The 24,438-nt window shown below is 45.5% G+C and overlaps 1 protein-coding gene across 1 annotated transcript in view; it reads right to left on the bottom strand.

Annotated features, from left to right (window-relative positions):
* Positions 1-20,559: 20,559 nt before the first annotated feature.
* Positions 20,560-24,438, bottom strand: part of LOC143988504 (uncharacterized) — a 71,379-nt gene continuing 67,500 nt past the window's right edge. The window contains exon 9 of the mRNA XM_077488127.1: positions 20,560-20,748. Within this exon, the coding sequence (XP_077344253.1) occupies positions 20,689-20,748 (60 nt within the window). The 3' untranslated portion in view covers positions 20,560-20,688. The remainder of the gene's footprint in view (positions 20,749-24,438) is intronic.

Raw genomic sequence — 24,438 nt, 5'->3', positions numbered from 1 at the left:
ACTTCAACTCTGAGATTTCCGCAAGACAAGCCATGTCGGCTCTGGGCCTGTTGACAGCGGCAATTCCCTTGGTACAGTGGGCCAGGTTCCATGCTCGTCCACTGCAGGCGGATATTTTGAGGAATTGGTTATACCAGGAACCTCTAGAGAAGAAGTTCTTCATAGGGGCAAGAGCAAAAAGATCGCTCTGGTGGCGAAACCAAAGACACATCTCAAAAGGGCTTCTCTGGTCCTTCCCGGTAACCAGAAGACTGACCACAGATGCCAGCGCATGGGGCTAGAAGAATAAAGAGTTCAGGGGGTTTGGTCCAAATGCAAAAGTACCAGACTTCTTCTCCCTTCAGAGGCAAGATCAAGCTCTCGGAATAGATGCATTGGCCCACAAGTGGGACTTTCAGCTGTTTTAAGCTTTTCCCCCATTTCAGCTGATTCCAAGGATTTTAGCCAAATTCAGGATGGAATCTACGGCACTAATCTTAATAGCTCCTTATTGGCCAAAAAGACCATGGTTTTCAATTATTTTTTTTATTTTTTTTACAGAAGAGTGTATTAGACAAATCAGCATTACATCCCAAAACAATACAGTAAGTCCGGTGTCAAAAAGGTATAGATAGGAGAAGCCACCTTCATCCGGCGGTCATCCTTTAGCTAGGGATCCAACAATACAGGTGTCACGAGTACCAATTACACACAATCATAAATGCATGACATCTTTAGTGAGATCTCACATTCATTATGTAGGTCATGTGAGCGCGGGGGTTTGGGGGGAGGGGGGGGAGGAGGTCAGGGTGGTAGTGGACTGGGGGGCGATCTCAACTGGTGTGGTCCAAATCTTAATTAGGGGGAGGGGGGATCGAGGTCAGCAGAGGCATCTATCCAAGAGGACCAGACTTTATCAAACTTCCCTGGGCATTGTCTACTTTCCTAGGTCAGCTTATACAGGGGGATATGGTTTTCAATCTTGATGAACCTCTCAGTGAAACCTCCTTGGAAGTTGTCAAGCAGGACAGATCTGCTGAGTAAGGGCCAGATCCTCCCTCCAGATCCAGCTTACCTCAATTTAACAGCCTGGATTCTGAAGAACAGATCTTAAAGAGGAAGTAAAGGCACTTTTTTTATAAAAATGGAACCTGCAAGGCAAAGGCATAATGAGCTAGTATGCATAGCATACTAGCTCATTATGAATAACTTACCTGAGAACTAAGCCCCGAAGCGGTCCTCCATCTTCACCGCTGCCATGTATCCCAGAGTGACTTCCAGGTCTCGCTGCTCCGGCGCTGTGATTCGCCGGAGCCGCGATGACGTCACTCGCATGCGCACAGGAGCTGACACGAGTGGCATATCGTCGTGATCTGGAGCCTGTTCAGTGCGCCTGCGCGCCGCAAACAGCAGTGCCTGTTTTTTTTGTAAATATCTCCTAAACGGTGTAGGCTTAGGAGATATTTCTTGGACCTACAGGTAAGCCTTAATCTAGGCTTACCTGTAGGTCAAAGTGGTTTGTAAGGGTTTACAACAACTTTAAGACAGAAGGGCTTATCAGAGAAACTTAATACTACCCTTCTTGCAAGTAGGTCAAAAGTGACAAGAGACATTTATTTCAAAGTCTGGAAGGTGTATAATACCTGGTGTTCCAGAAAAAACTTAAATTTGCTTAGTACAATTTCAGTTTTGGAATTTCTTCAAGAAGGATTAGTGAAGGGGTTAGCAGCAAGTACGCTCAAGACGCAGGTAGCTGATTTATCAGTTTGTTTGGAAAGGACCCTGTCAGGGCAACCTTTTAATAATCAGATTTTTTTTAGGGCTATGGCTAAAGTAAAACTGAGACCTATTGTTAGTTTTCCCAAATGGGATTTATCTTTAGTTCTTCGGGGACTGACAAAGACTCCGTTTGAACCTATAGAACAGGGATATGCAATTAGCGGACCTCCAGCTGTTGCAGAACTCCAAGTCCCATGAGGCATAGCAAGACTCTGACAGCCACAAGCATGACACCCAGAGGCAGAGGCATGATGGGACTTGTAGTTTGGCAACAGCTGGAGGTCCGCTAATTGCATATCCCTGCTATAGAAGGAGCATCGTTAAAGTTTTTGACACTCAAAACGGTTTTGTTAGTGTCGGTAACTTCTGCCCCTAGAATCAGTGAGTTACAAGCTCTATCAATTAAAGAACCCTTTATGAGATGTCTACCAGATAGGGTAGTCTTAAGGACGGATCCAGCCTTCCTGTGAAAAGTGGCTTCAGTCTCATCGTACACAGGAGATCATTCTCCCTACATTTTGCCCTTTACCTTTGGGGCCAGGGGAAGAAGCCTTCCATACTCTTGATGTCAGGAGGTGCCTTCTTAACTATTTGGAGACAACAAAGGACTTTAGAAAATCATCTTCACTTTAATGGAAGGTACTCACAAGGGATGTAAAGCTTCCAAAAAGCACCCTCGGAAGATGGTTAAAACAAGCCATTAAAGAGGCATACACCTCTGTGTCTGGAACCTCCAGAAGAGATTTTGCCTCATTCTACTCGAGCAGTACCGGCATCATGGGCAGAAAGGGCCGGGGCATCTCCTGAGCAAATTTTCAAGGCTGCCACATGGTCTAGTTTTTCAACCTTTATAAGGCACTATCGCTTAGATCTGCTTTCAGTCTCGGACCAATCCTTTGGTAGGAAGGTTTTACAGGCAGTAGTCCCACTCTGGAGTAAGTCTCTCGGTTATCCTCTCAAAGGTGCTGTCCTGAAAGGCGAAGGGAGAAAACCTTAGTTAGACTTACCGGTGACTATTTCTACGAGCCTTTCAGGACAGCAGCCTACTTCCCTCCCTAGGTGATTATGTATGTTTAATTATAGGGCTTGGTAACTATCTGCTTATATTTTACAGCATGTCAGAGGATTTCTTGGTAACAACTGATGGCATGGTGGAAGCAGCTGCTTTTAAAAAGGGGCATTGTTGTTACGCAGTGTTTCCTGTGAAGAGGTGGAGCTACGCTCTCTCCAAGGTGCTGTCCCGAAAGGCTCGTAGAAATACCGTCAAGTCTAACTAAGGTTTTTTCCATTAACATGCTATTCTTCCTCACAGAATTTCTACCCCAATTGTAGGTTCACTCAAGCTGAATTAATGGTGGTCTACACCACCAACTTAGTCAAGTTGTGACCACTTCATCGCACTCTTTACAATTTCTTCCACCCTTCACAGAACCTCCAAAGGCCTGATGCTACTTTGCGTAACCATCTTTACTCACTTATGAGGATCTAACCTATAGCTCTCCGATTCAAACTTCAGGAGCTTACATGCTGTGCACCTATATCATGGATCTAGACTCTTTAAGCCTCTGAAACCTAAAACTATTAACACATCAGAGATTCAAGCTAGAAGTCAGGGCTTTCCGTGTTGAACAACCCACACCACAGGCTCAAGTCCGGAATGTTACTCTGTAGAACTATATACTAAAGAAGATATGATAGGAACAATTGAATAACATTTATTGGCCCACAAGGCACAATTATTACCACATCAGATTCAAACTAAGAAATCCAGGCCTTTCAGCATTCAACAACCACCACAGGCTCTAGCCAGCAATCCATCTTCTATGTAGCACTATATACGACATAACAATTGAAAAACATGTGGTGGCGCATGAAAATTTGAACACACCACCTTTAACGCTACAAGACAAGAACTCTACCCATTGAGCTACAGGAAGAGCTCAGTCAGCCACGCTGCAGCCCTTTCTATTTTTCAGGAATTTATAAATGCAGTGCTCATTTTATTGGCTGCAAATCAGTGCTGGCTTAGAGATTCACTATGCATCAAAGCAAAAAGGGAAGGTTGCCGGCTTAGAAAATTAGATGCCAGTGGGTGGCTACTTTTTTTGGATATATCCTGGTGTTGCACTAACCCCCGAAGGAGCTACTGGTTAGATATGGGGTATGTATTGACCTCTGGCAATGGGCATCAACGTCCGCTATGGTAAACAATATTTTGGTAATTTTTATTTTAGTTTCACTTTCTCTTCTGTATCCCATGTATCCCTCCTGTGGCCTACCAATTACTGCCCAGAACTGTGAAGATGGCCTCATTCATTGAACCTAGGCAGTTTGCTTTTTCAAAGATATTGACTATTGTTGGTGAGATAGCTTTTATCTAATCTAGATTTAGATGAATGTACAAATATTTGCTGATTTTGTTATGCCAGGGCTCAAAATTTCAAGCCCTGAGCTACTAGCCAGGCCTTGAGGATTACTTGCCAGCATTTTCCCTACAAATTACACTTATTTTTCATGTAGAATTAAGTTATAAAAATAATTAACTTTTTCCATGTCCACCATGCAGCATACCTGTGCAGGAAAGGCAATTGGATAATCAGAGCACAGGCGACACAGCGATAACAGCTTTCATTTTATTTGCTGTGTTCCCGCTGCTCAATGTCAGTGCTTGCAATATAACATTGGGCCTTGATCAAGTAAGACCTGAGGACGGGGTAGAGGCTTCTTCCCACCCAAATCTACGAAGCCTCCGAGTCTCCAGACCCCAATCTGAGAAAACTAAAAACCTGGAGAAAAATGTTTTCTCCACTCAGAAAACTTTTCTGGAGACCCTCACATATGTGAGACCCCTGTGCTGTACAGTGGCAGGGCATATGATCAGTTCAGGAGGCAGGCAAAAAGCATGGTCATTTAACAGGCCAAGGTCAATTCACATTGATGGCAGAGGCATGGTCGTTAACAGTCCAGGTCATTCACAGAAATGGCAAATAGTGGAAACTAGAAAAAAAAAAATCATCTTCACTTTACTGATAGTGTAGTGAAGGATGATGGCTCCGAGAGCACTCTCCAATACAGAGGTCTGGCTGGGAGGGACATTGGGGACAGTAGTATCGGGTGTCATGGCGAATTCCTCTACTTGAACACACACATTTTTTGGGGGGTTTGCGACCTGTTTGGATAAGAGGGAGGATTTCGGAAAAGTGCCTTTCATGGGGTCTGGCTAATGTAGTGGAGCAAATTAGTTAAGGGGTTTGGCCATGGGGATAGAAAAGGGATGTGATAATGTATTCTTGGAATTTTAGATAGGTTAGAGAACTTTGTGTGCACTTAGAAAAAATATACAAAATTGAACAGTGCTAGTTGCAGCAAATAAATGGCGATTTTCTTGTACCAAAACAGTGATTTCCTGGTGGCCAAGTAGGGCTGCATCATCTGGTCATTCATATCCACCCCCCATGTATAGGTTATACTCATGCACATATTTTGGCTTCTGGATGGGGGTTTTTCTTCTCTAAAGTTCCACCAAGATGTCATCAATTTCTTTTAACCGTTCTCTGTGGGAAGCCTTTGCGGTTGGTCCGTGCTGTCCCACAGACCACAGTCTTCTTTTGGTACAAATGGAGGAAAAGTGGGAGACTCATGTAGAAATTGTCAAATGTAAAATGGTTCAATCAGCTGCCAGACAATTTTGCCACTTGTTCCCACGTAGGTAGGGCATCCAGGGGGGTTTAGCTGTCTTTTCCCTCAGAAATCTTACCCCTTAAATCATAAGTTTGAATTATCACTTGCTGAATCCACTTAGCGACAATGGATTTTGACTCTGCCGGTCCCATTTTAGGACCCTCTGGCAGAATAAAATAATGCCTTTAAAATGATTTCAAGAGAATATCTTGGTTCAGGTGAAAACCTGAGACCACTTTGGCAAAAAGCCTGGACAAAGTCGTAACACCACCCTGTCCTCAAAAAAAAGAAAAAAAAAAAAAACGGCTCTTTACAAGAAAGAGCAGCCAATTCCGAAACCCTCCTTGCTGAGGATATAGCAACCAAAAACACCAACTTCCTTTCAAAAGGACTAAGGGAATATGTTGTATCAGTTCAAATGGCTGTTTTTGTAACACAGACAAAACTAAGTTTAAGTCTCAAGGGTTTGACTGGCGGATTGGTTACCCCTTGTATAAAACCACAGACTAAAGAATGGGTAGCAAGTGGTCTTTGAAATAAGACCAATAAAGCTGAGACTTGGCTTTTAATAGTACTCAAGGCCAATTTCATTTCCACCCCTAATTGTAGAAAGGCAAGAATTCTGCCTATGATATCTTCCATGGGGGCCAACTCTTGGATTCACACCAGGAAACCTAAGCCCTCCAGACTATAATGTATATCCTTGCAGTAAACAAGGTAGAAATAACTGACCCGGAAAGCCCACGTTTCTTCAGAATGTGGGTTTCAATAGCCAAGCCGTTTAATTTAGAGACTGTAAGGAAGGATGGAATATCGTTCCCTGAGAAAGCAAATCTGGCCATAGTGGGAGGGACCATGGGCCATGCTGGTGCCACCAGAATTACCGGCTTTCTTTCCAGCTTGATCCTGCAAAGAAGTCGATGTCACAGATCAGCTGCGGAGCTGGCTGTAGAACCCGGCTTATTCTAATTACGTTGGCTGCAGCCCGCCCTGACCTTGGCTTACTATCCTGCTCTCCTTTGCTTCATCCATCCAACCTTGTCCAACAGGGGGTCATGACCTGGGGTCAGCACGCAGCTATGCCCAAACCCTGGCAGAATACTGGCTGGCCCTTAGAATCCACGCCCTGGGGAATCGCTGTAAGTAGTACTGCGACAGTCGAGGCAGCAACTGACTAGGGGGGAATGAATAGATCAGTGAGAACTGATCCCATGGGGTCACCAGAGCATCAGTTTGGCATGCTAGTGGATCCCTTGTTCTGGCCACAAAGTTGACTAACTTCATGTTGAATCTGGACGCTAGAAAATCTACATCTGGAGTCCCTCATCTTTGGGGAACAGCCCGAAATATGTCGGGGTGAAGAAACCATTCCCCTGGGAATAACTGCTGGCGACTTAAGTAGTCCGCCTGCCAACTCTCTATTCCCGGCATGAAGACTGCTGAAAGGCACGGAACATTCCTTTCTGCCCAAGTTAGAATATGGTTCACCTCTCTCTGCACTAAGATTTTTGGTGCCCCCTTGGTGATCGATATAGGTCACAGCTGTTTTGCTACAGTCTTGAATGAAACTGGGCATAGGGAACTTCTTCGAATGAAGCCACCATGGTTCCTAGTAACCTCATGCAAAGGCGAATGGAGGCGTCGCCATTTGACCTGACCATCCGCACCAGCTCCTTTATGGAGTTGATCTTTGCCTGAGGCAAGAACACCCATTCCTGGGCTGTGTCTATGATCAGACCCAAGTACTCCAGTCTCTTTAGCGGTATAAAGGAAGATTTCTCTAGGTTGAGAATCCAACCCAAACTTTCCTCCAAATGAGCCACCGACTGACCTATTAGCAATAGATCGTCTAGGTATGCTACAACTTATGCCCTGTGCCCTTAACCTGACTAGAGGTAGGGATAGCACTTTGGTGAACACCCAGAGTGCTGTGGCTATCCTGAAGGGCAGGGCTACGAATTGAAAATGCTGCTGTTCTAACTCAAACCGCAGAAACTTTTGACGAGCGGGAAATTTAGGGACATGCAGATATGCATCCCTGATGTTGATTGATGCCAGAAGTTCTCCTCTAAGAAGGATAGGAACTACTGACCTGAGGGGCGCATGCGCGCGATCGCCGAGATGGCTGCTTAGTCTCAGCGCTCCGCGCCACCGGCCGTTCTTCACTCGGTTAGCAAAACACTGCTACGAGCCAGACACACGAAATACAGCGTCCCAGGCAGCGGACAACGGCGGGGTCCCGCCTGAATGCACCATTCGCAGAAGGGCAGGCAGAAAACCCCTAAGAAGCACAAGATACTACAAGCAGCAGGGAAGGGCAAGATGGCGCCTGAGCCTCCCGAGCCAGACACCACGAGGCTCTCCGCAGCAGGACCTGCATCGCCCACTGACAGTCTGTAACAGTTTCCCTCGGATCTGGTATGCCCTAGCCAACAGACCTCAGAGGATATGCTAGTCAGGTTCAGGTCTATAGTGAGATGAAGTCTCGGTAGCCTCACGTAAACGTTCCTCTGACCTCATGCGACGTCTTAAAGAGATAGGCCATCGCACTAACCAGCTATAGCAAAGAATGGACTTAACCACAACAGTGCTAGAGGGCCATGAAGAGGAAATTGAAATACTGAATGGCGAGTTAGAGGGATTGCGGGATAAGTTGGAGGACTCTGAAAATAGAGCCCGCAGGGACAATTTGAGAATCTGTGGGATTCCGGAGGCCATTACAGATCTGCAAGGTACAGCCACGGCCTTTTTCCAAGAGCTGGCTCCAGAGATTCCTGTCGAACGCCTGGAGTTTGACCGCATTCATAGGTCCCTGGCTCCAAAACCCACAGCAGGCCCCCCCAGGGATGTCATTATTAAGTTACACTACTATCGCACAAAAGAAAGACTCCTGCAGGCAGCAAGGGAACGCCAAGACCTCAGCTTCCAGAATCTCCCCCTTCAACTGTTTGCAGATTTATCTCCAGTTATGATTGCCAAAAGAAGGGCCTTAAAACCTTACCTACTGATTCTGCAAAACCAAGGCATAAAATATAGGTGGGGGTTCCCTTTTAAGTTGTCCTTTAACTATCGGGGACACCAAGTTCGCGCTTCCTCTGTGTCCGACCTGAAACGTCACTTCCAAGACTTACAGTTGGATCTCCTACCGTCTCAGAGTGACCCGTCTGTATCGTCCTCTCGCACCCGACAGGGGCACCCCCCGCAACTCCTCACAGGCCTCTCAGCAGGGATCCCAGGCCCTGCGATCGCTTCGGGGCCCAACGCTACCAGGATGTCCCTACAGGATGACGACATTTGTTTTGCCTATGACCGGGTCGTTCATCTGGTCAGTGATGTGAACAGTATTTTTGCCACTTTATATATTATTTTATTTTTTCTACACATCTTGGTTCCAATTTATTTGGAGGTAAGGTTAATACCTACCTTGCCCTGTGCTCCAGGAGCAATTCTGTGGGGGCATGTTATGGGTATTGTACCCTTTGACCAGAGGGTGGCTTCCCTTGTCCCCCATCCCTCCCTCCCGCCTCTCCCTCCCCCTTTTTTTTTTTTTATGTGCTGAGGGCCTCCCCCGGGTTCCCCCGGGGCCCACCTGTTGTGATCATTAAGTTGCAAGTGAACACTCTACAGTTTGTTTGTGTAATACAATAGATGGATGCAGACCAGGGGTTAGGGTCGCCTCCGTCTTATGATGGCGGTCACCACCCCTGGTTCCTATTGGTTCTTCTGGCGGGTTCCTGGTCGCTGGGTTTCTATAACTCCCAGAGTCAATAATTATTACACTGTTCTATTTTTTATTTTTTTTTATTTGTTTGTTAGGCCTGGTTTTAGTGCCAGCTGTTTGTGTCTGACAAAATAACACGTTTTGTGCTATGTTTTTTTGACTACTATTGAGTAATCTAGTGCTTATGTCTAATGCTTATTTCATTTATAACTTTTTTAGATATGCCGAGTGGGCCTGGTGGACCACTGAGTCAGTACTTGCGTGGAATCATGGTCCCGCCCAACCACCGATCTCCAGGTGGACCCGCCAGTCCACGCTTAGTGGCAATGTTGCTTCACTTCATACATCTTGTCCGAGCTCTTCTCGGCTTTATTCTGTCTCTGCCTTTTCTCTCTTTCTACCGTTCCTTTCAGGCCCTCCTGGGCTTCCCTATTCCTATTCGCTTTCCCTCTCTCCCAGAGTCCAAGGGGGTTGCACACAGAGCCTATAATAAGCCTCCTTTTCTCTACTCAAGATGACACTACACTGGTTGTCCTTGAATGTACAAGGTATGAATTCGCCGCAGAAACGGGTTAAAGTGTTTAAATACCTTAGAAAACAACGTATTGACATAGCATGTCTGCAGGAAACTCACTTTTCCTCTGCTTCATATCCCAAATACTTTGATTCCCAATATCCCCAAGTATTCCAGGCCAATGGTCCGACCAAGCAACGGGGAGTTTTGATCGCTTTTCGCAAGACAGTTCCTTTCCTTTGCGATAGGCAGATAGCAGACCCCGCCGGTAGATAACTCCTGCTTTTAGGTAATATCCAGGATACCGAGGTTACTATTTTGACTTATTATGCCCCCAATTCTAACCCAGGCCCTTTCCTGTCCCATATCTGTGCTATGTTGGCATTACACCAGAGAGGGACTCTATTGCTAGCAGGAGATTCAAATGTGGCCCTAAATCCAACCTTAGATAAGTGCCCTTCGGAGAAGATGGCTCTCTTTTCAGCAGCTAAAATGTTTTCCCGCTCTTTACGTTCCCACGATTTAGTAGACCTCTGGCAGGAAATCCAGCCATCGCGCAGGGATTATACGTACTATTCCCACCCGCACCATTTACACTCTAGGATCGATCATGTAATAATGTATAGAAAACATCTTCCTTTGGTAGAGTCGGTATCTATCTTGGCAGCTCCCTGGACAGACCATGATCCCCTTCTAGTAGTCTGCCGGTCTTTAATGCGTAACCCACAACCTTCCCCTTGGGTCATGAATGATTTGTTACCATCGTTGCGAGATATTCAAGACAACTTAATTGAAGCGTCAATTGAGTATTTCTGCCTTAATTCCACCTCGGTTTCTTCCCCAGTGACGCTATGGGAAGCATACAAAGCCATTCTAAGGGGCCATATTATCCAGTTAGCATTGAAACGCAAGACAGACAAAAATTGCAGACAACATTGGAATCCCGCCTGGACTCCATTTCTGCTATTTTTAAGAAAACCCCTTCCCATGCTAACCGTAAGCTCCTGGACCAGGCTCGCATGGAATTAGACCTATGCTTGACTGATCAAGCTGAACGCACCTTGCGCTGGTCTCGCCAACACTGGTACATCAGGGCAAGTAAACCCACTGCGATGCTGGCTAGGAGATTACGGACATTTGATTCTAAGCCGTCTCCCAAAACCTTGCGCACTCGACATAATAAGCTCACGAGTAACCCGGTGTGTATACTGGATGAATTCCGTCAGACTTTCTATTCTATACTCTGCCCAGGACTCTGGATCGGAGCAAGATAGGACGGAATTTCTCCAGCGAATTTCACTCCCCTCCTTAACAGAGGCCCAGAAGGACCTTATGGACCGTGATATTCGGGAACCCGAGGTCAAGCAATGCATTAAGGATCTAAAAACAGGGAAGCGGCCGGGCCCCGATTGCTTTACGGCCCTTTACTATAGGAAGCTAGCAGACGTGGTAGCAGCCCCTTTGACGGCTGTGTATAACTCCATTAAGAATGGGCAGAACCTTTCACCTGAATTGCTAACAGCCAATATAGTGATGATACCGAAGCCTGATGGTGACCATAACTCCTGGGCGAACTTCCATCCTATATCCCTAATATAGACATGAAAATTCTCAAAAAAATACTGGCTAATCACCTGAATTCTTTCCTCCCCGACTAATTAAAAAAGATCACGTAGGCTCCGTTCCGATGAGACAGGCTGGGGACGCTATCCGGAGAATCATTCAAGTGCAGAACATTGCCCATAGCCGATCTTTAGAGTCCATGCTTTTGTCGCTGGATGTGAACAAAGCTTTCGACACGCTATCCTGGCCATATCTTATGACCGTGCTCCGCCACTATGGATTTGGAGTTTCATTTCTGCGTTGGTTGGCAGCACTGTACGACGCCCCTCAAGCCAAAGTTAAATACTACGGGTTTGAATCACCCAAGTTCCCTATCCGAAGGGGCACTCGTCAGGGCTGCCCACTTTCGCCCCTATTATTTGTTCTGGCTATGGAACCTCTAGCAGAGTCGATCCGTTCACATCCTGACATCAAGGGCATCGAAGTGGCCGGTTTTCCACATAAGATTTCGCTATTTGCTGATGATATTCTGTTGACTTTGACTTCACCCAGCCTCTCACTACCCAGCTTGTTTTCTCTCAGAGACTTTCGCGTCCCTTTCGGGCCTACGAGTTAACCCTACCAAGTCCAAAGCTATGTCGGTAAATCTCTCACCTCTAGAATTATCCTCTATAAAAGAAAATTTCCCTTTTCAATGGTTTCCTTCATTACCCTATCTGGGAATTCATATCACCCCTAGGTACGAAGGTTTGTACCAGGCCAATTTTCCTTCTCTTTTCCGTAAACTTGACGCATTGCTGTCCTCCTGGTCCCACTGTCCGATCTCCTGGTTTGGCAGAATTACAGCGGTCCGTATGACCCATCTTCCCAAGTTATTATATTTTTTTAGGGTTCTGCCCATTCTAATTGCCTCCCACGTACTGCGAATCCATCAGCGTAAACTTTTAAAATTTATATGTGGTTCCTCCCGTCCTCGAATCAACAGACAGACACTGTACGCCAGACAGATTGAGGGGGGCTTGTCGGTCCCTAATCTTCAGGCATATTATTTGGCGGCAAACATTGCCCCAATCACCCGCCTCCACGACAATTACCAAATGCCACTATGGACCACTATTGACCTGGTCGACTCACACCCTACACCAGTCTCATCCATACCATGGCTTCCCCCCACGAAGCATCCAAAGGGACTTGGACCCTGTATGGTTCATTCGTTAGGCCTCTGGGACTCGATAAAATATTCAGCAAGTCTCATATCCCCTCATTTGCCTTTACTGCGCCTTGCACACTGCCCAATGTTCCCACCTAGTTGCGAAAATCCTGGACAGTTTTCTTGGTGGGCGGATAGGGGGTTTACGGATGTTCACTCATTGCTTACCCCTACAAAAATAATCTCCTTTGAAACGCTTCGTTCCTCCCATGACATTCCCTTACGGGAACATTACAGTTACCTACAAATCAAGCACTTTCTCCAACTCCTTCGGGCCCAGCCCACTCTGTACACTTTGACCCCCTTTGAAAGGATATGTAGGGCTACTCCTCACTCCCCGGGGACCATATCCCTACTATACTCTTCAATCATTTCTATTAGCAAACCCCCCGTAAATAAATATCTTCAATGGGAGAAGGATCTAGCGAGACGGCTGGACCCGGAGGACTGGCAGACTATGACATTATCTCTGATGAAAAGTTCAAGGAATGTTCTTATTCTAGAAAACGCATATAAAGCCTTATAGGTGGTATTATATGCCCGACAGGCTAGCGAGATTAATCCCCTCATATTCCCCTCACTGTTTTAGGGGCTGCCCAATAACGGGGTCCATGGCACATATTTGGTGGACATGCCCAAAAGTCTGCAGACTCTGGGTCAGGGTCTATGGGCTGCTACGAAATATGTTTCATACCAACCTGAAAAGAGATCCATATGAAGCCCTACTGTGTAAACCTATCCAAGAGCTCCTTCGCCCAGAGCGCCAACTAGCCCAACACCTTTTTAATGCAACAAAACTGACCATTGCGCGCTCTTGGAAAACTCCTGTACTCAGCTTCGAGGCAGTCAAAAACCATATGAATGACATCATAGTCAACGAGAAACTAACGTCCCTAACCTCCGACATGCACAATAAAATTCTTAGAATCTGGAGTCCCTGGATATCTTGTAATCAATCCTCCAGATTTAATAGTTGCTTGCCATCAATCTGAAGGCTCTGTGTGCACCCCCCCTTCCCCTTGTGGGACGGACTCTCTCCCTCCTTTTTCTTCTGGCCTTTCCCATCTATCTTCTTTACCCTCCTTCTGCCTTTTGCTACTAACTTACTCTTTACTTTTTCTGTCTACATGTGTACTCCTTCCTCCGACCTAGGTTGTGAAGGACCCAAATTAGTCTTGATGGTTATGGAGGTTGGAAATAGCCAAACCCGACAGATTGCACTATATTTTAATCTTTTCTCTTCTTCTATATAACGATCTTTTATTCCATTTATAAGCATTTGTTCATTTTGTGTGTGTTTTCGTTTTTCAACGTTTCTCAGCACTCATATTGATGTACACAGTACTATATATGTAATATTTCGCTGTCGGGACTTTTTCTTGGTTGATAGCTAATGTAACCAGCAATCATTTGGATATTCTTGTTATATTTTATTCTTTAATAAAACTTTTGTAAAAGAAACTACTGACCTTATCGTCTCCATGCGAAAGGAGCAGCTCTTCAGGAACCGATTTAGATCTCTTAGATCTAGAATGGGTCTGACTTCTCCATTTGGTTTTGGTACCATGAAAAGATTTGAATAAAACCCCAGACCTTGCTCTTTTGAGGGGATCTGTATAATCACCCTTTGAGATATTGTCTCATCTCTAGATCTTTGGGAACGCTATACCTCAGGAAGTTAGACAGTGGAAAGTCCTGAAATTCCAGCTTGTACCCCAATGTTACCATCGAGATGACCCATCTGTCCTGAATCTCCTTTTTCCAGACTTCTGAAAACTGCAGAAGTCTTCCCCCCACCTTGATGAGAGGGGTTGCCTCTTCATAATGAGGCTTTAGGATTCTGCTTTGCAGGTTTCTGACCTCCAGACTTCTTTTGAGCCTGGGTCTGACCCTGAGGTTTTCCTCTAGAGTCTGATGGCGGAGACCATCGCCACTGTCTAGAGGCAGAAGCACCTGGTGCAGGGGAAAGAGCCGCTTGTTTGGATAGATTTATCCAAGTCTTCTCCAAATAATCGCTCCCCAAGAAAGGGGAACCCTGTAAGGAGGTTTTTACATGGTGCTTCAGCTGATCAATTTTTTAACCACAGTATTCTACACATATGCACAAGCATAAGCGCAAGGCTGGATGCCTGGTGAACAGAATCTTTAAATGGCATCTATTTCAAAGCATAGTGCCTTTGGTAGTTCCGCCAAATCCCTAGCTTGTTGTGCAGGAAGCTCTCCAAGGACCTGTTTAAATTAGTCTTTTAGGGATTGGCAGACACCTATTGAAGCCTATTAAAGAGATAGCTAAAGCGACTTTAGCAGGGATTCCAACATTTTATCTGTTGGATCCTTAAGCATCTGTGCATTGTCTACAGGACAAGTTAGGCTATTCGTCACATTGGAAATCGCACCGTCAACTTTCCATCTTTTGGAAAATCTCTTAGAAGGGAGAAAATGCTTATCTGGGTGATCCCATTCAGCAAAAATAAGCTTTCTAGTAATGCATGTGCAGGAAACACATGCAAAGGATTAGAAGGTTTTAAGGAACCCAACGGAGAAGATGAGCTTTCAGGAGACTCCATTAGGGGTAGCATGAAAGTAGAACAAACCATCTCTAAGAGTTTGTATCAGCAATTTCTACCACTGTTTGCTCCCCAGTGGAATCATCTGTTTGCTTTTCCTCCTGATCAGCTGAGGGTAACACCTCATCCTGTGCCCACTGTTCCACTTACAAAGGTTCAGAAGTTGAATGGAGGATGCGATTAAAGCCGCTTATCTTCCTTCCAGACGCTGCAGGGAGGAGGAAAGGACATCTTCAGTCACATATACAGGGGCTTAGATGTGAGATGCAGCTGCACCATCAATTTGTTCCAATGGCTCACCCCTGGCTTGCCATAACTGGTAATTCAGGCGAGGATGACAGCGTGGAAATGTGACTTTTTAGTATCTTTTTTGGCAGGCATAGTCCTAAGTACAAACAGAGGCACTATACAATTTGCACTTAAAGCGGAGGTCCATCCTAAAGTGGAGCTTCCGCTCATTGGAATCCTCCCCCCCTCCGGCGCCACAATTGGCACCTTTCAGGGGGGAGGGGGGGTGCAGGTACCTGTACAGTACAAGTATCTGCACCCACTTCCGGCATAGATTCTCCAGAAGGTACGCCCTTTCCGCAGAATCTACGCCCCTTTCCGAAGGTCCCCCGCTGCCTGCTGGGAAACACACGGATCCCAGAGACAGCGGGGACCATCCTTATTGCGCAGCGCGACTCGCGCATGCACAGTAGGGAACCGGGAAATGAAGCTGCAAGGCTCCACTTCTTGATTCCCATACCAAAGATGGCAGCAGCAGCACCCGAGAGACGATCGAGAGATCGGCTTCGGGTGCCGACATCGCGGGCACACTGGGCAGGTAAGTGTCATTATTTTAAAAGTCAGCAGCTGCAGTATTTGTAGCTGCTGGCTTTAAAAAAAAAAAAAAAAAAAAAAAGAAAACGGTGGACTCCCGCTTTAATTGCTGAAAATAGTCATAACTTTTAAATCCGCTATACAGTTCAGCCTAGTGCTGGAAAAAAAAAAGAGTATCGTATCTGTATTAGGAATGCCAGTTTTGCAACCCATACATGTCCCACCGCTCGTGTCCTTGTGTTGCAGGGCTGTTTGTCTCTTCCTCATCAGCCGAGGAAAGACTGTCACAGATGTGGTATTTATCTGTTCTTAGCCTGCCGTGCGTCCTCGTGGACATTCACGGCACCGCATTTAGGCCCCGCCCCTCCAAGAAAAAAATCCCCCCCTTTCCCCCCCCCCCATTTAAAATTTCTGGTGCCTGTGCGCTGCGTTTTTCGGATTTCAGACCCGACATGAATGGAGGGAGGCAGAGACCCATCCAGCAGTAGTAGTAAAATAAAATAAAACAGCCACAGTAAAACCTTAGCAGTATTAGCAGGACCTCCAAACCCCCCGGGGGCGGGGGGGGGGTAATGTTAAGGGGAACAGCGCACCTGTCCCCCTAACCCTTTGGTCCCATCAAGGGGGAGAACCCTTTTGCAGCTCTTACCTTGCAGAATCTCCCTCTACACCAGGGGTGCTCAACCTTTTGAGGAGCGAGGGCCACTTTAGCATCTTAGTAACCGACCACAGGCCACAATGAGCGTAGCGGGCAGATAGCAGGCCTGTGCCCACTCTGCATATGTAGAGCAGACACGGATGCAGCCCGCTCTACCCTAAGTGCCCTCCAATCTGCTCAGACAGAAGGGGACAGATCCCCCTTCTGCTTTTTAAGCAGATCTGATTGCAGATAGGCGGGTGTAAGCAGACACGAGTCTGTTTAGTTGTGCCGCTCTATAGAGGTGAATGGAGGGTCCGCCTGAAAAACAGACAGGCAGACCTGATCGGACAGATGATGTGAAAGGGGCCTAAGGCTGCTTTTACACTGATGCACAGCAGTTTACCTGCATCGCAACTGACCTTGATCTTCACTTCTTCCTCAGGATTCCTACAGCTGGTTGCTGCTGTCCCCCAGGTGGTTATAACTGGTGGCTGCTGCTGGCTGTCCTCCAGGGCTGGTACTGCTGTTGGGTACTGCCTGCTGGTACTGCTGGCAGATACCGTTGGCTGGTACTGCTGGCGGGGTACTGGTACTGCTGGCGGGTACTGGCGCTGCTGGCGGGTACTGATAGTGGGTACCGATACTGCTGGTGGGTTCTGATACTGCTGGCAGGTACTGGTGACTGGTACTGGCACTGCTGTCTGATATCACAGGAAGCATGTGGCTGCAGTAGCGAGCAGAGCCAAGGCTTCCTGTCACAGAAGGAGTACATTTGGTATCACTCCGCCTGTGAAGGAGCTGGCGCTATACAGGAAGCATTGGCTCTGCTTCCTTTAGCGGCGGTTGCTCCGAGTTGACGAGTCAGGAACACACGATCTGGGCTTGCCGACCTGCCATCTCAGAGCAAGATGGGGCAGGCCACAGCAGAGGGCGCCGCGGGCCACTGGTTGGGCACCCATGCTCTACACGCTGCTGCAACCACACACAGACTGAACTTACAATGAAGACAACAGAGTAAGGTATGTACATAGACTTCCTCTAGTGGAGAATTAAGGCATGACATTTTTTCCCAAATGGAAGAAATACATAGATATTTTTAATACCCAAGTTTATTCCCTTACCTTATCCTCGCCGCATGATTTGCTGAATTACCAAACAATCCAACCTTCACTCATCACGGTGGGCTGCGTAGCAAACCTTCAGACTGGGTCCCTAAAATGGAATTCCAACTGCATTGGACCTGTAAAGCACCCCATCAGGAAGTTTAGGTAATGTAACAAGACCTAAACCCTGGGTTCCTGGGGTCCAGACCTACAAAGAGAGGCGTTACAGGCAAAACCTTGTACTTTGGGTACAAGGCCCCAGGTACCATCCTTTTAGGCCTCGGTAGCACTTTGGATGGATCTGGTGTATGGAGGCCATTTAAATCCAGTATGGATCCCTCCTGGAGCTCCTCAGAGCACATCTTAACTCGTGACCAACACCTTTAGACACTGGCGAAAAAATGTATGTGCTCTTGGAAGGAGGAGGGGTTATATAGGAAGTAACATTCCTTGATTGGGTTTACCAGTGTCAACACCTGAAGGTAGCCTATAAGCTATTACTTAAGGCTCTGTGTCCCATGATGTACGATAAAGAAAAGGGGAATTACAGGTTGTACTGATGCACAGGGCAACCATGTTGGATACAGTAGAACATCTGGGAGGCTAGTATGGGCCCTGCCTCGTTGATGGGATGCTCCTTTGCAAGCATCTGTCCTATCCTCTAAGAATGTTGCAGAACTGCTGGTGGATGCCTGCCTATCCCGGAGTTCCCTGCTACTCTCGTTCAACATACTCTGGAGTATCTGGAGAGCCTCCTCTGCATTGTAGAATCCTTTAGTCACGTTGGTGGGCAGATGGGCCAAGATGGCGGGAGGCAGATGTGCCAGCTGTTGGCAGGCAGATGTTCACTGTATGACAGGTGCTTTCACAGTTTTGGTGACGCTGTGTTTTGAAGACACTAGCTGGGTGATCAGTGGGTAAACAGCAGACAAACAGCTAAAAACTCACTGATCTCCTGGCTACAGCACAGATCTCTCTTTCTGATGAGAGCAGTTACAACCGCTCTCTATTTACATTACATTACATTGATTGGACACAGTCGTCATGTGATCAGGAAGGCCAATCACAGAGCCCTCCTGCCGTATCAAAAGGAGGTGGGGACACCTGTGCGATCCCGCTCCTTCTGAGCACCTCTCCTGTCTCTGGGGGGCACAGGCAGATTGGGATCCCCTGTCAGATGCCACCCCTCCCCCTCTGTTTACATTACAATGGCTGTGATTAGACATAGCATTCGTGTGGATCAGGAGGGCAAATCACAGTGCCCTCCTGCTTTACCGAAAGGAGGTGTGTCGGGGGGGACACCTGCGCGATCCCGCTCCTTCTGAAGGACATTTGGGAACATACATTCAGAAGGAGGGAGCTCCCACCCGGCCACTGTACATATACGGCTGGTGGTCAATTCGATACCTAGGAGCCAGCTGCATAGGGTTAAAATAATCATTAGTGATCCACAACAATGTGAAGTAAGATTAAATGAAATGGAAGCCAGACTTGTTAAGCGAGGTTATCCAGTTTCATTAGTTAAAAAGGAACGTATACATTTAGCAGAGAATAGGCATCACTATAGAAATGATAGGAGAATTCCATTTGTGTCACAGTATCATCCATATTCACTTCGGATCCATAATATCCTTAAACATAGGGGTTTAGTAAGAGAGAATTATCCGAATATTAATGAATTCCAAGATTCCCCCTTATCCTCATATAGAAAAGGTAGAACACTAAGGGATTTAACCAATATACCCCTCCTAGCACATTAGTAACTTTTTTTAGGATCCCGTCATACCCATGTCTATCGTGTATGCAATGTAACTCCATGATAAAAGGCAAGAGTATATCCCATCCACATAAGGGGTATGATATTAAAATTAAAGGGGTTTACACTTGCCAATCGTCACATGTAATATATGCAATAAAATGTTCATGTGGCTTTACATAGGAGAAACCATTCAGAAAGTTAAAAGGTAGGAGAGCAAGGCACAAATATTCAATCCAAGACAAATTGGTACAGTTGCCTTTAGCAAGACATTTTTTGGAGAAAGGACATTCGATTTCCAAATTAAAATTCATGGTACTGGAGGAAATTAATAAGAATAGTGGATCCATTCTAAAAAAGCAAGAGTTACATTGGATTAATTTTCTTGATACGATTGCTCCTAAGGGTTTGAATAAAGATCTGGATTTAAATTTGTTGATTTAGGTGATAATTCATTCGATGTGATGGCCAGATAGGGATACATTGTGTACATGTTTGTTTTTGACAGATTAAAACGAGTTTAAGGCTTCTGTTGAAATATGGGAGGGCTCTACGTTTTGCTAACCATTTCCCCACCTGTGATATAAGGATGTATAAGAAAAGGATCCAATTTGTATACAATCGATTACTAATAACATACTGTAATTGATTCCAAATGTGTAAAATTATGGTATTTAAGCCATGTGTGTAACTATGACTTTAGATGTGTATGGTCTGAAGAAGGGTGTAAGCTTGTGAGTCCAAAACGTAATGAACTTACGCATCATGTAATGTTTGTTTGAACTTCGGTTCAATAAAGAAATTTTAAGTGCTGCGATCCTCTGGACTTTTTAATATATATATATATATATATATATATATATATATATATATATATATATATATATATATATATATATATATATATATATATATATATATATATATATATATATATACACACACACACACACACACACACACACACACACACACACATACACACACATATATACACCCCAGTGAATTTATTTTCCATTGGAAAAAAATTTTTTTTTGGGGTGGCCGCCCCCCCCCCCCCCCCCCCCCAGTTATTAGCCCAGAAAATTAACATTTTTAACTTGACACATTTAGCTCCCATTGATTTCAATAGGGTTTGGATTTGGCATGTGAACTTCTTTGAAGTTTGCTGAACCCTGCCCAAAACAAACCCAGGCGAGTTCAACTCAACACTATTTACTACAATATAAAAATGTTATGTTGTCCGGATATAAGTTGACAAAAACACATTTATTTCACACAATTAGAAATATATAAAATGAGTAAATCAATGACCTTGTCAGTAGTAACATGCCAGGCTATTCTCTGGTACATTTACAAAGCAGACGAGGACTTGTTCATTAACATGCTACTGCGGAGGTTGTATCGTGGAGTCTGAAATGAAGAGACACATAGGAGCATTTTCAGGAACCAGCTCTGCTTCTCTTATACAACATATAGACATAAAAATGTAATAATCGTGATCTAGAGTTTTTTTTTTTTGTATTATTGAAAACCATACAGAGAGAAATACAGCCATTTCCTATGCCAACTTCTGAAAATGCTAATTGTCAGCCTTTGGTGCATTGAGTGATTGACACCTGGAACTAGCACTCAACAAGTGAGAGCAGAATTCATTAGAATACCTGTTCTATGGTAGCAACTCTGAAAACAGTGAAATTGTTAAAAGGGGTTGTAAAGTTTGTGTTTTTTCACCTTAATGCATCCTATGCATTAGGGTGAAAAACACCTTGCAGTCACTGGCCCCCTAGCCCCCCCTCCATTTTACTTACCTGAGCCCCGAATTTCTGTTGGCACGTCCCCGCCATCCCTCTCTCCACAGGTTTTTTGGCTCTTGATTGGATAGTTCGAGAGCAGCGCAGGCATTGGCTCCCGTTGCTGTCAATCAAATCCAATGATGCTGGAACAGAGTCCTGAATTCGGCCTCTATGGACGCCGAATGCTGGACTCGGGAGTGCGCCCGCAAGGTAACCCCCTCGGGAGAGCACTTTTCCAAGGGGGTTATCTAATGCGGGGGGGGGAGCCGCAAGAGCTGCCGAGGGACCCCAGAAATGGATGTACTGCACAGTGGAAGTAAGTATGACATGTTTGTTATTTAAAAAAAGATTTAAATAAACGATCGTTTAGTATCACTTTAAAGCTGAATTCCAGGTATGGATTTTATTGCAGTTATGTTAGCGCACCTGGATCAATGTAGGAGATTCATATTTCATAGCTGTAGGACTGCTGCATTAGTAGTGGATCGCTTTAGCAGGTTCTGCTACTACAGCGATAGCCATAGTCTTCAGGTCCCTGTGCCCTGTTGCATAGTAACGACAGGGCAGGGGCAGACTGACAACTCATGGGGCCCCGGGGCAATAGGAGATTATGGGGCCACACAGTATACAATCACACAGGTTACACATATAGGTACACACAGATATGTGTCTATTGGCTGAGAAGGTACTGGAGACATGGGACAGCTATAATCTCTGGGTTTTTAGACCAAAAGGATGTTGGTAATGGACATTTCAGAGGCAGATGTAAAAAACAAAAACAAAAAAAAAAAAAACAAACAGATTTTTACATACTATCCCTTGTTTAACTGAGGCTGGCAACTCTGATGGGGCCCCCTAGTGGCCCGGGGGCCCTCGGGCAGTGCCCGAGTAGCTGAATGGTCAGTCCGCCCCTGCCACAGGGGGCACTTACTCAGCACAGATGACATTCACAGAACACCTTGCATTTTTCTCAAATAATTCAAAGTGACTGGACGAGGTGGGGAGTGAAGTGCAAAATTGTAGAGAGGTTAATTGTAAGCTGCCGTGCTTTTGGCAGGCACATTAACCACTTGCCGACTGCCGCACGCCGATGTACGTCGGCAGAATGGCACGGGCAGGCATATTGGCGTACAGGTACGTCCATGCCTTCCCGCGGGTGGGGGGCCCGATCGCCGCCCCCCCCCCAGTGCCAGCGGCGGTCGGATTCAGTGCAGAAGCGATCCGGGATGAGGGGGGCGGCCATTCATTCATGGCCACCCCCTCGCGATCGCTCCTGACGAATGAAATGCTTCCCCTACATCACTTCCTCTCCTGTATTGTAAACACAGGCAGAGGAAGTGATGTAATCTCTCCTCGTGTCTGTCTTTTTCGTTCTGGCACCGATGAGAGATGATCAGTGAGTTGCACCAACACACTACACTAATAGTAGAATATGCCAGGCACACTTTCACCCCCCCTTCACCCCCCCAATCACCCCTGCACCCCCAGTCACAGTGACACCAATTGCATTATTTTTTTTTATTATTGCATTGGTGTCATTTGTGACTGCAATAACTGTTAGGGCAGTTAGGGTTAGCCCCCTTTAGGTCTAAGGTACCCCCCTAACCCCCCCAATAAAGGTTTAACCCCGTGATCACCCCCCGTCGCCAGTGTCACTAATAAGCGATCGTTTTTCTGATCTCTGTATTAGTGTCACAGGTGACGCTAGTTAGGCAGGTAGGTATTTAGGTTCGACAACAGCTTTTTATAGCGTCAGGGACCCCCATATACTACCGCATAAAGCCCCCTAATTTCCCCCTAGTTAACCCTTTCACCAGTGATCACCATATAACTGTTACAGGTGACGCTGGTTGGTTGGTTATTTATTTTTTATAGTTTCAGGCACCCGCCATTGATTACCTAATAAAGGTTTAACCCCCTGATCCCCCGGCGGGTGATATAAGTTTGAGGGTCAGATAGGGTCTGCGTCGCCCCAGGCAGCGTCAGGTTAGTGCCAGTACCGCTAACACCCATGCGCAAAGCATACACCTCCCTTAGTAATATAGTATCTGATCAGATCTATATTAGCGTCGCCAGCAGTTTAGGTTCCCAAAAACGCATTGTTAGCGGGATCAGCCCAGATACCTGCTAGCACCTGCGTTTAGCTCCTCCGCCAAGCCCAGCCCACCCAAGTGCAGTATCGATCGATCACTGTCACTTACAAAACACTAAACACAACTGCAGACAATGAACTCTGTCGTCCTCGTGGAGACCCTGCATACGACCTTAGAAAGCCTGAAGGCGGTGCTTGGCTTTCGGGGCCCCGTACGCAGCTAGGCTCCCAAAAAATCCCACACATGTGGTATCTCCATACTCAGGAGAAGCAGCAGAATTTATTTTGGGGTGTCATTTCACATATGCCCATAGCATGTGTGAGCAATATATCATTTAGTGACAACTTTGTGAAAAAAAAAAAGTTTGTAATTTTCCCACAACTTGTGGCAAAATATAAAATATTCCATGGACTCAACATGCCTCTCAGCAAATAGCTTGGGGTGTCTACTTTCTAAAATGGGGTCATTTGGGGGAGTTTTGTGCCATCTTGGTATTTTATGGCCTTCAAAACTGTGATAGATAGTGAGGAGTGAAAATTACAAATGTATGCCATTAGAAGTCCTGAAGGCGGTGCTTGGATTTCGGGGCCCCGTACGTGGCTAGGCTTCCAAAAAGTCGACCACATGTGGTATCCCCGTACTCAGGAGAAGCAGCAGAATGTATTTTGGGGTACAATTCCACATATAACCATGGCATGTGTGAGCAATATATAATTTAGTGACAACTTTGTGTAAAAAAAATAAAATAATTATTTTTTTTTTGTCATTATTCAATCGCTTGAGGCAAAAAAAATATATATTCAATGGGCTCAACATGCCTCTTATCAATTTCCTTAGGGTGTCTACTTTCCAAAATGAGGTCATTTGGGGGGGGGGGTTTGTACTGCCCTGCCATTTTAGCACCTCAAGAAATGAGATGGGCAGTCAAACTAAAAGCTGCGTAAATTCCAGAAAATGTACCTTAGTTTGTAGACGTGACAACTTTTGTGCAAACCAATAAATATACACTTATTGACTTTTTTTTTTTTTACCAAAGACATGTGGCTGAATACATTTTGGCCTAAATGTATGACTAAAATTGAGTTTATTGGATTTTTCTAATAACAATAAAGTAGAAAATATTTTTTTTCAAAATTTTCGGTCTTTTTACGTTTATATCGCAAAAAAATAAATAAAAAAATATCGCACAGTCAGTCAAATACCTTTAAAAGAAA

Source organism: Lithobates pipiens, unplaced genomic scaffold (genome assembly GCF_037356315.1).
Source record: "Lithobates pipiens isolate NorthernLeopardFrog02 unplaced genomic scaffold, aLitPip1_a1.2 Scaffold_1, whole genome shotgun sequence".
NCBI lineage: Eukaryota > Metazoa > Chordata > Amphibia > Anura > Ranidae > Lithobates > Lithobates pipiens.
Note: the sequence above shows the minus strand (reverse complement) of the source record. Positions and strands in the feature narration are given on the sequence as shown.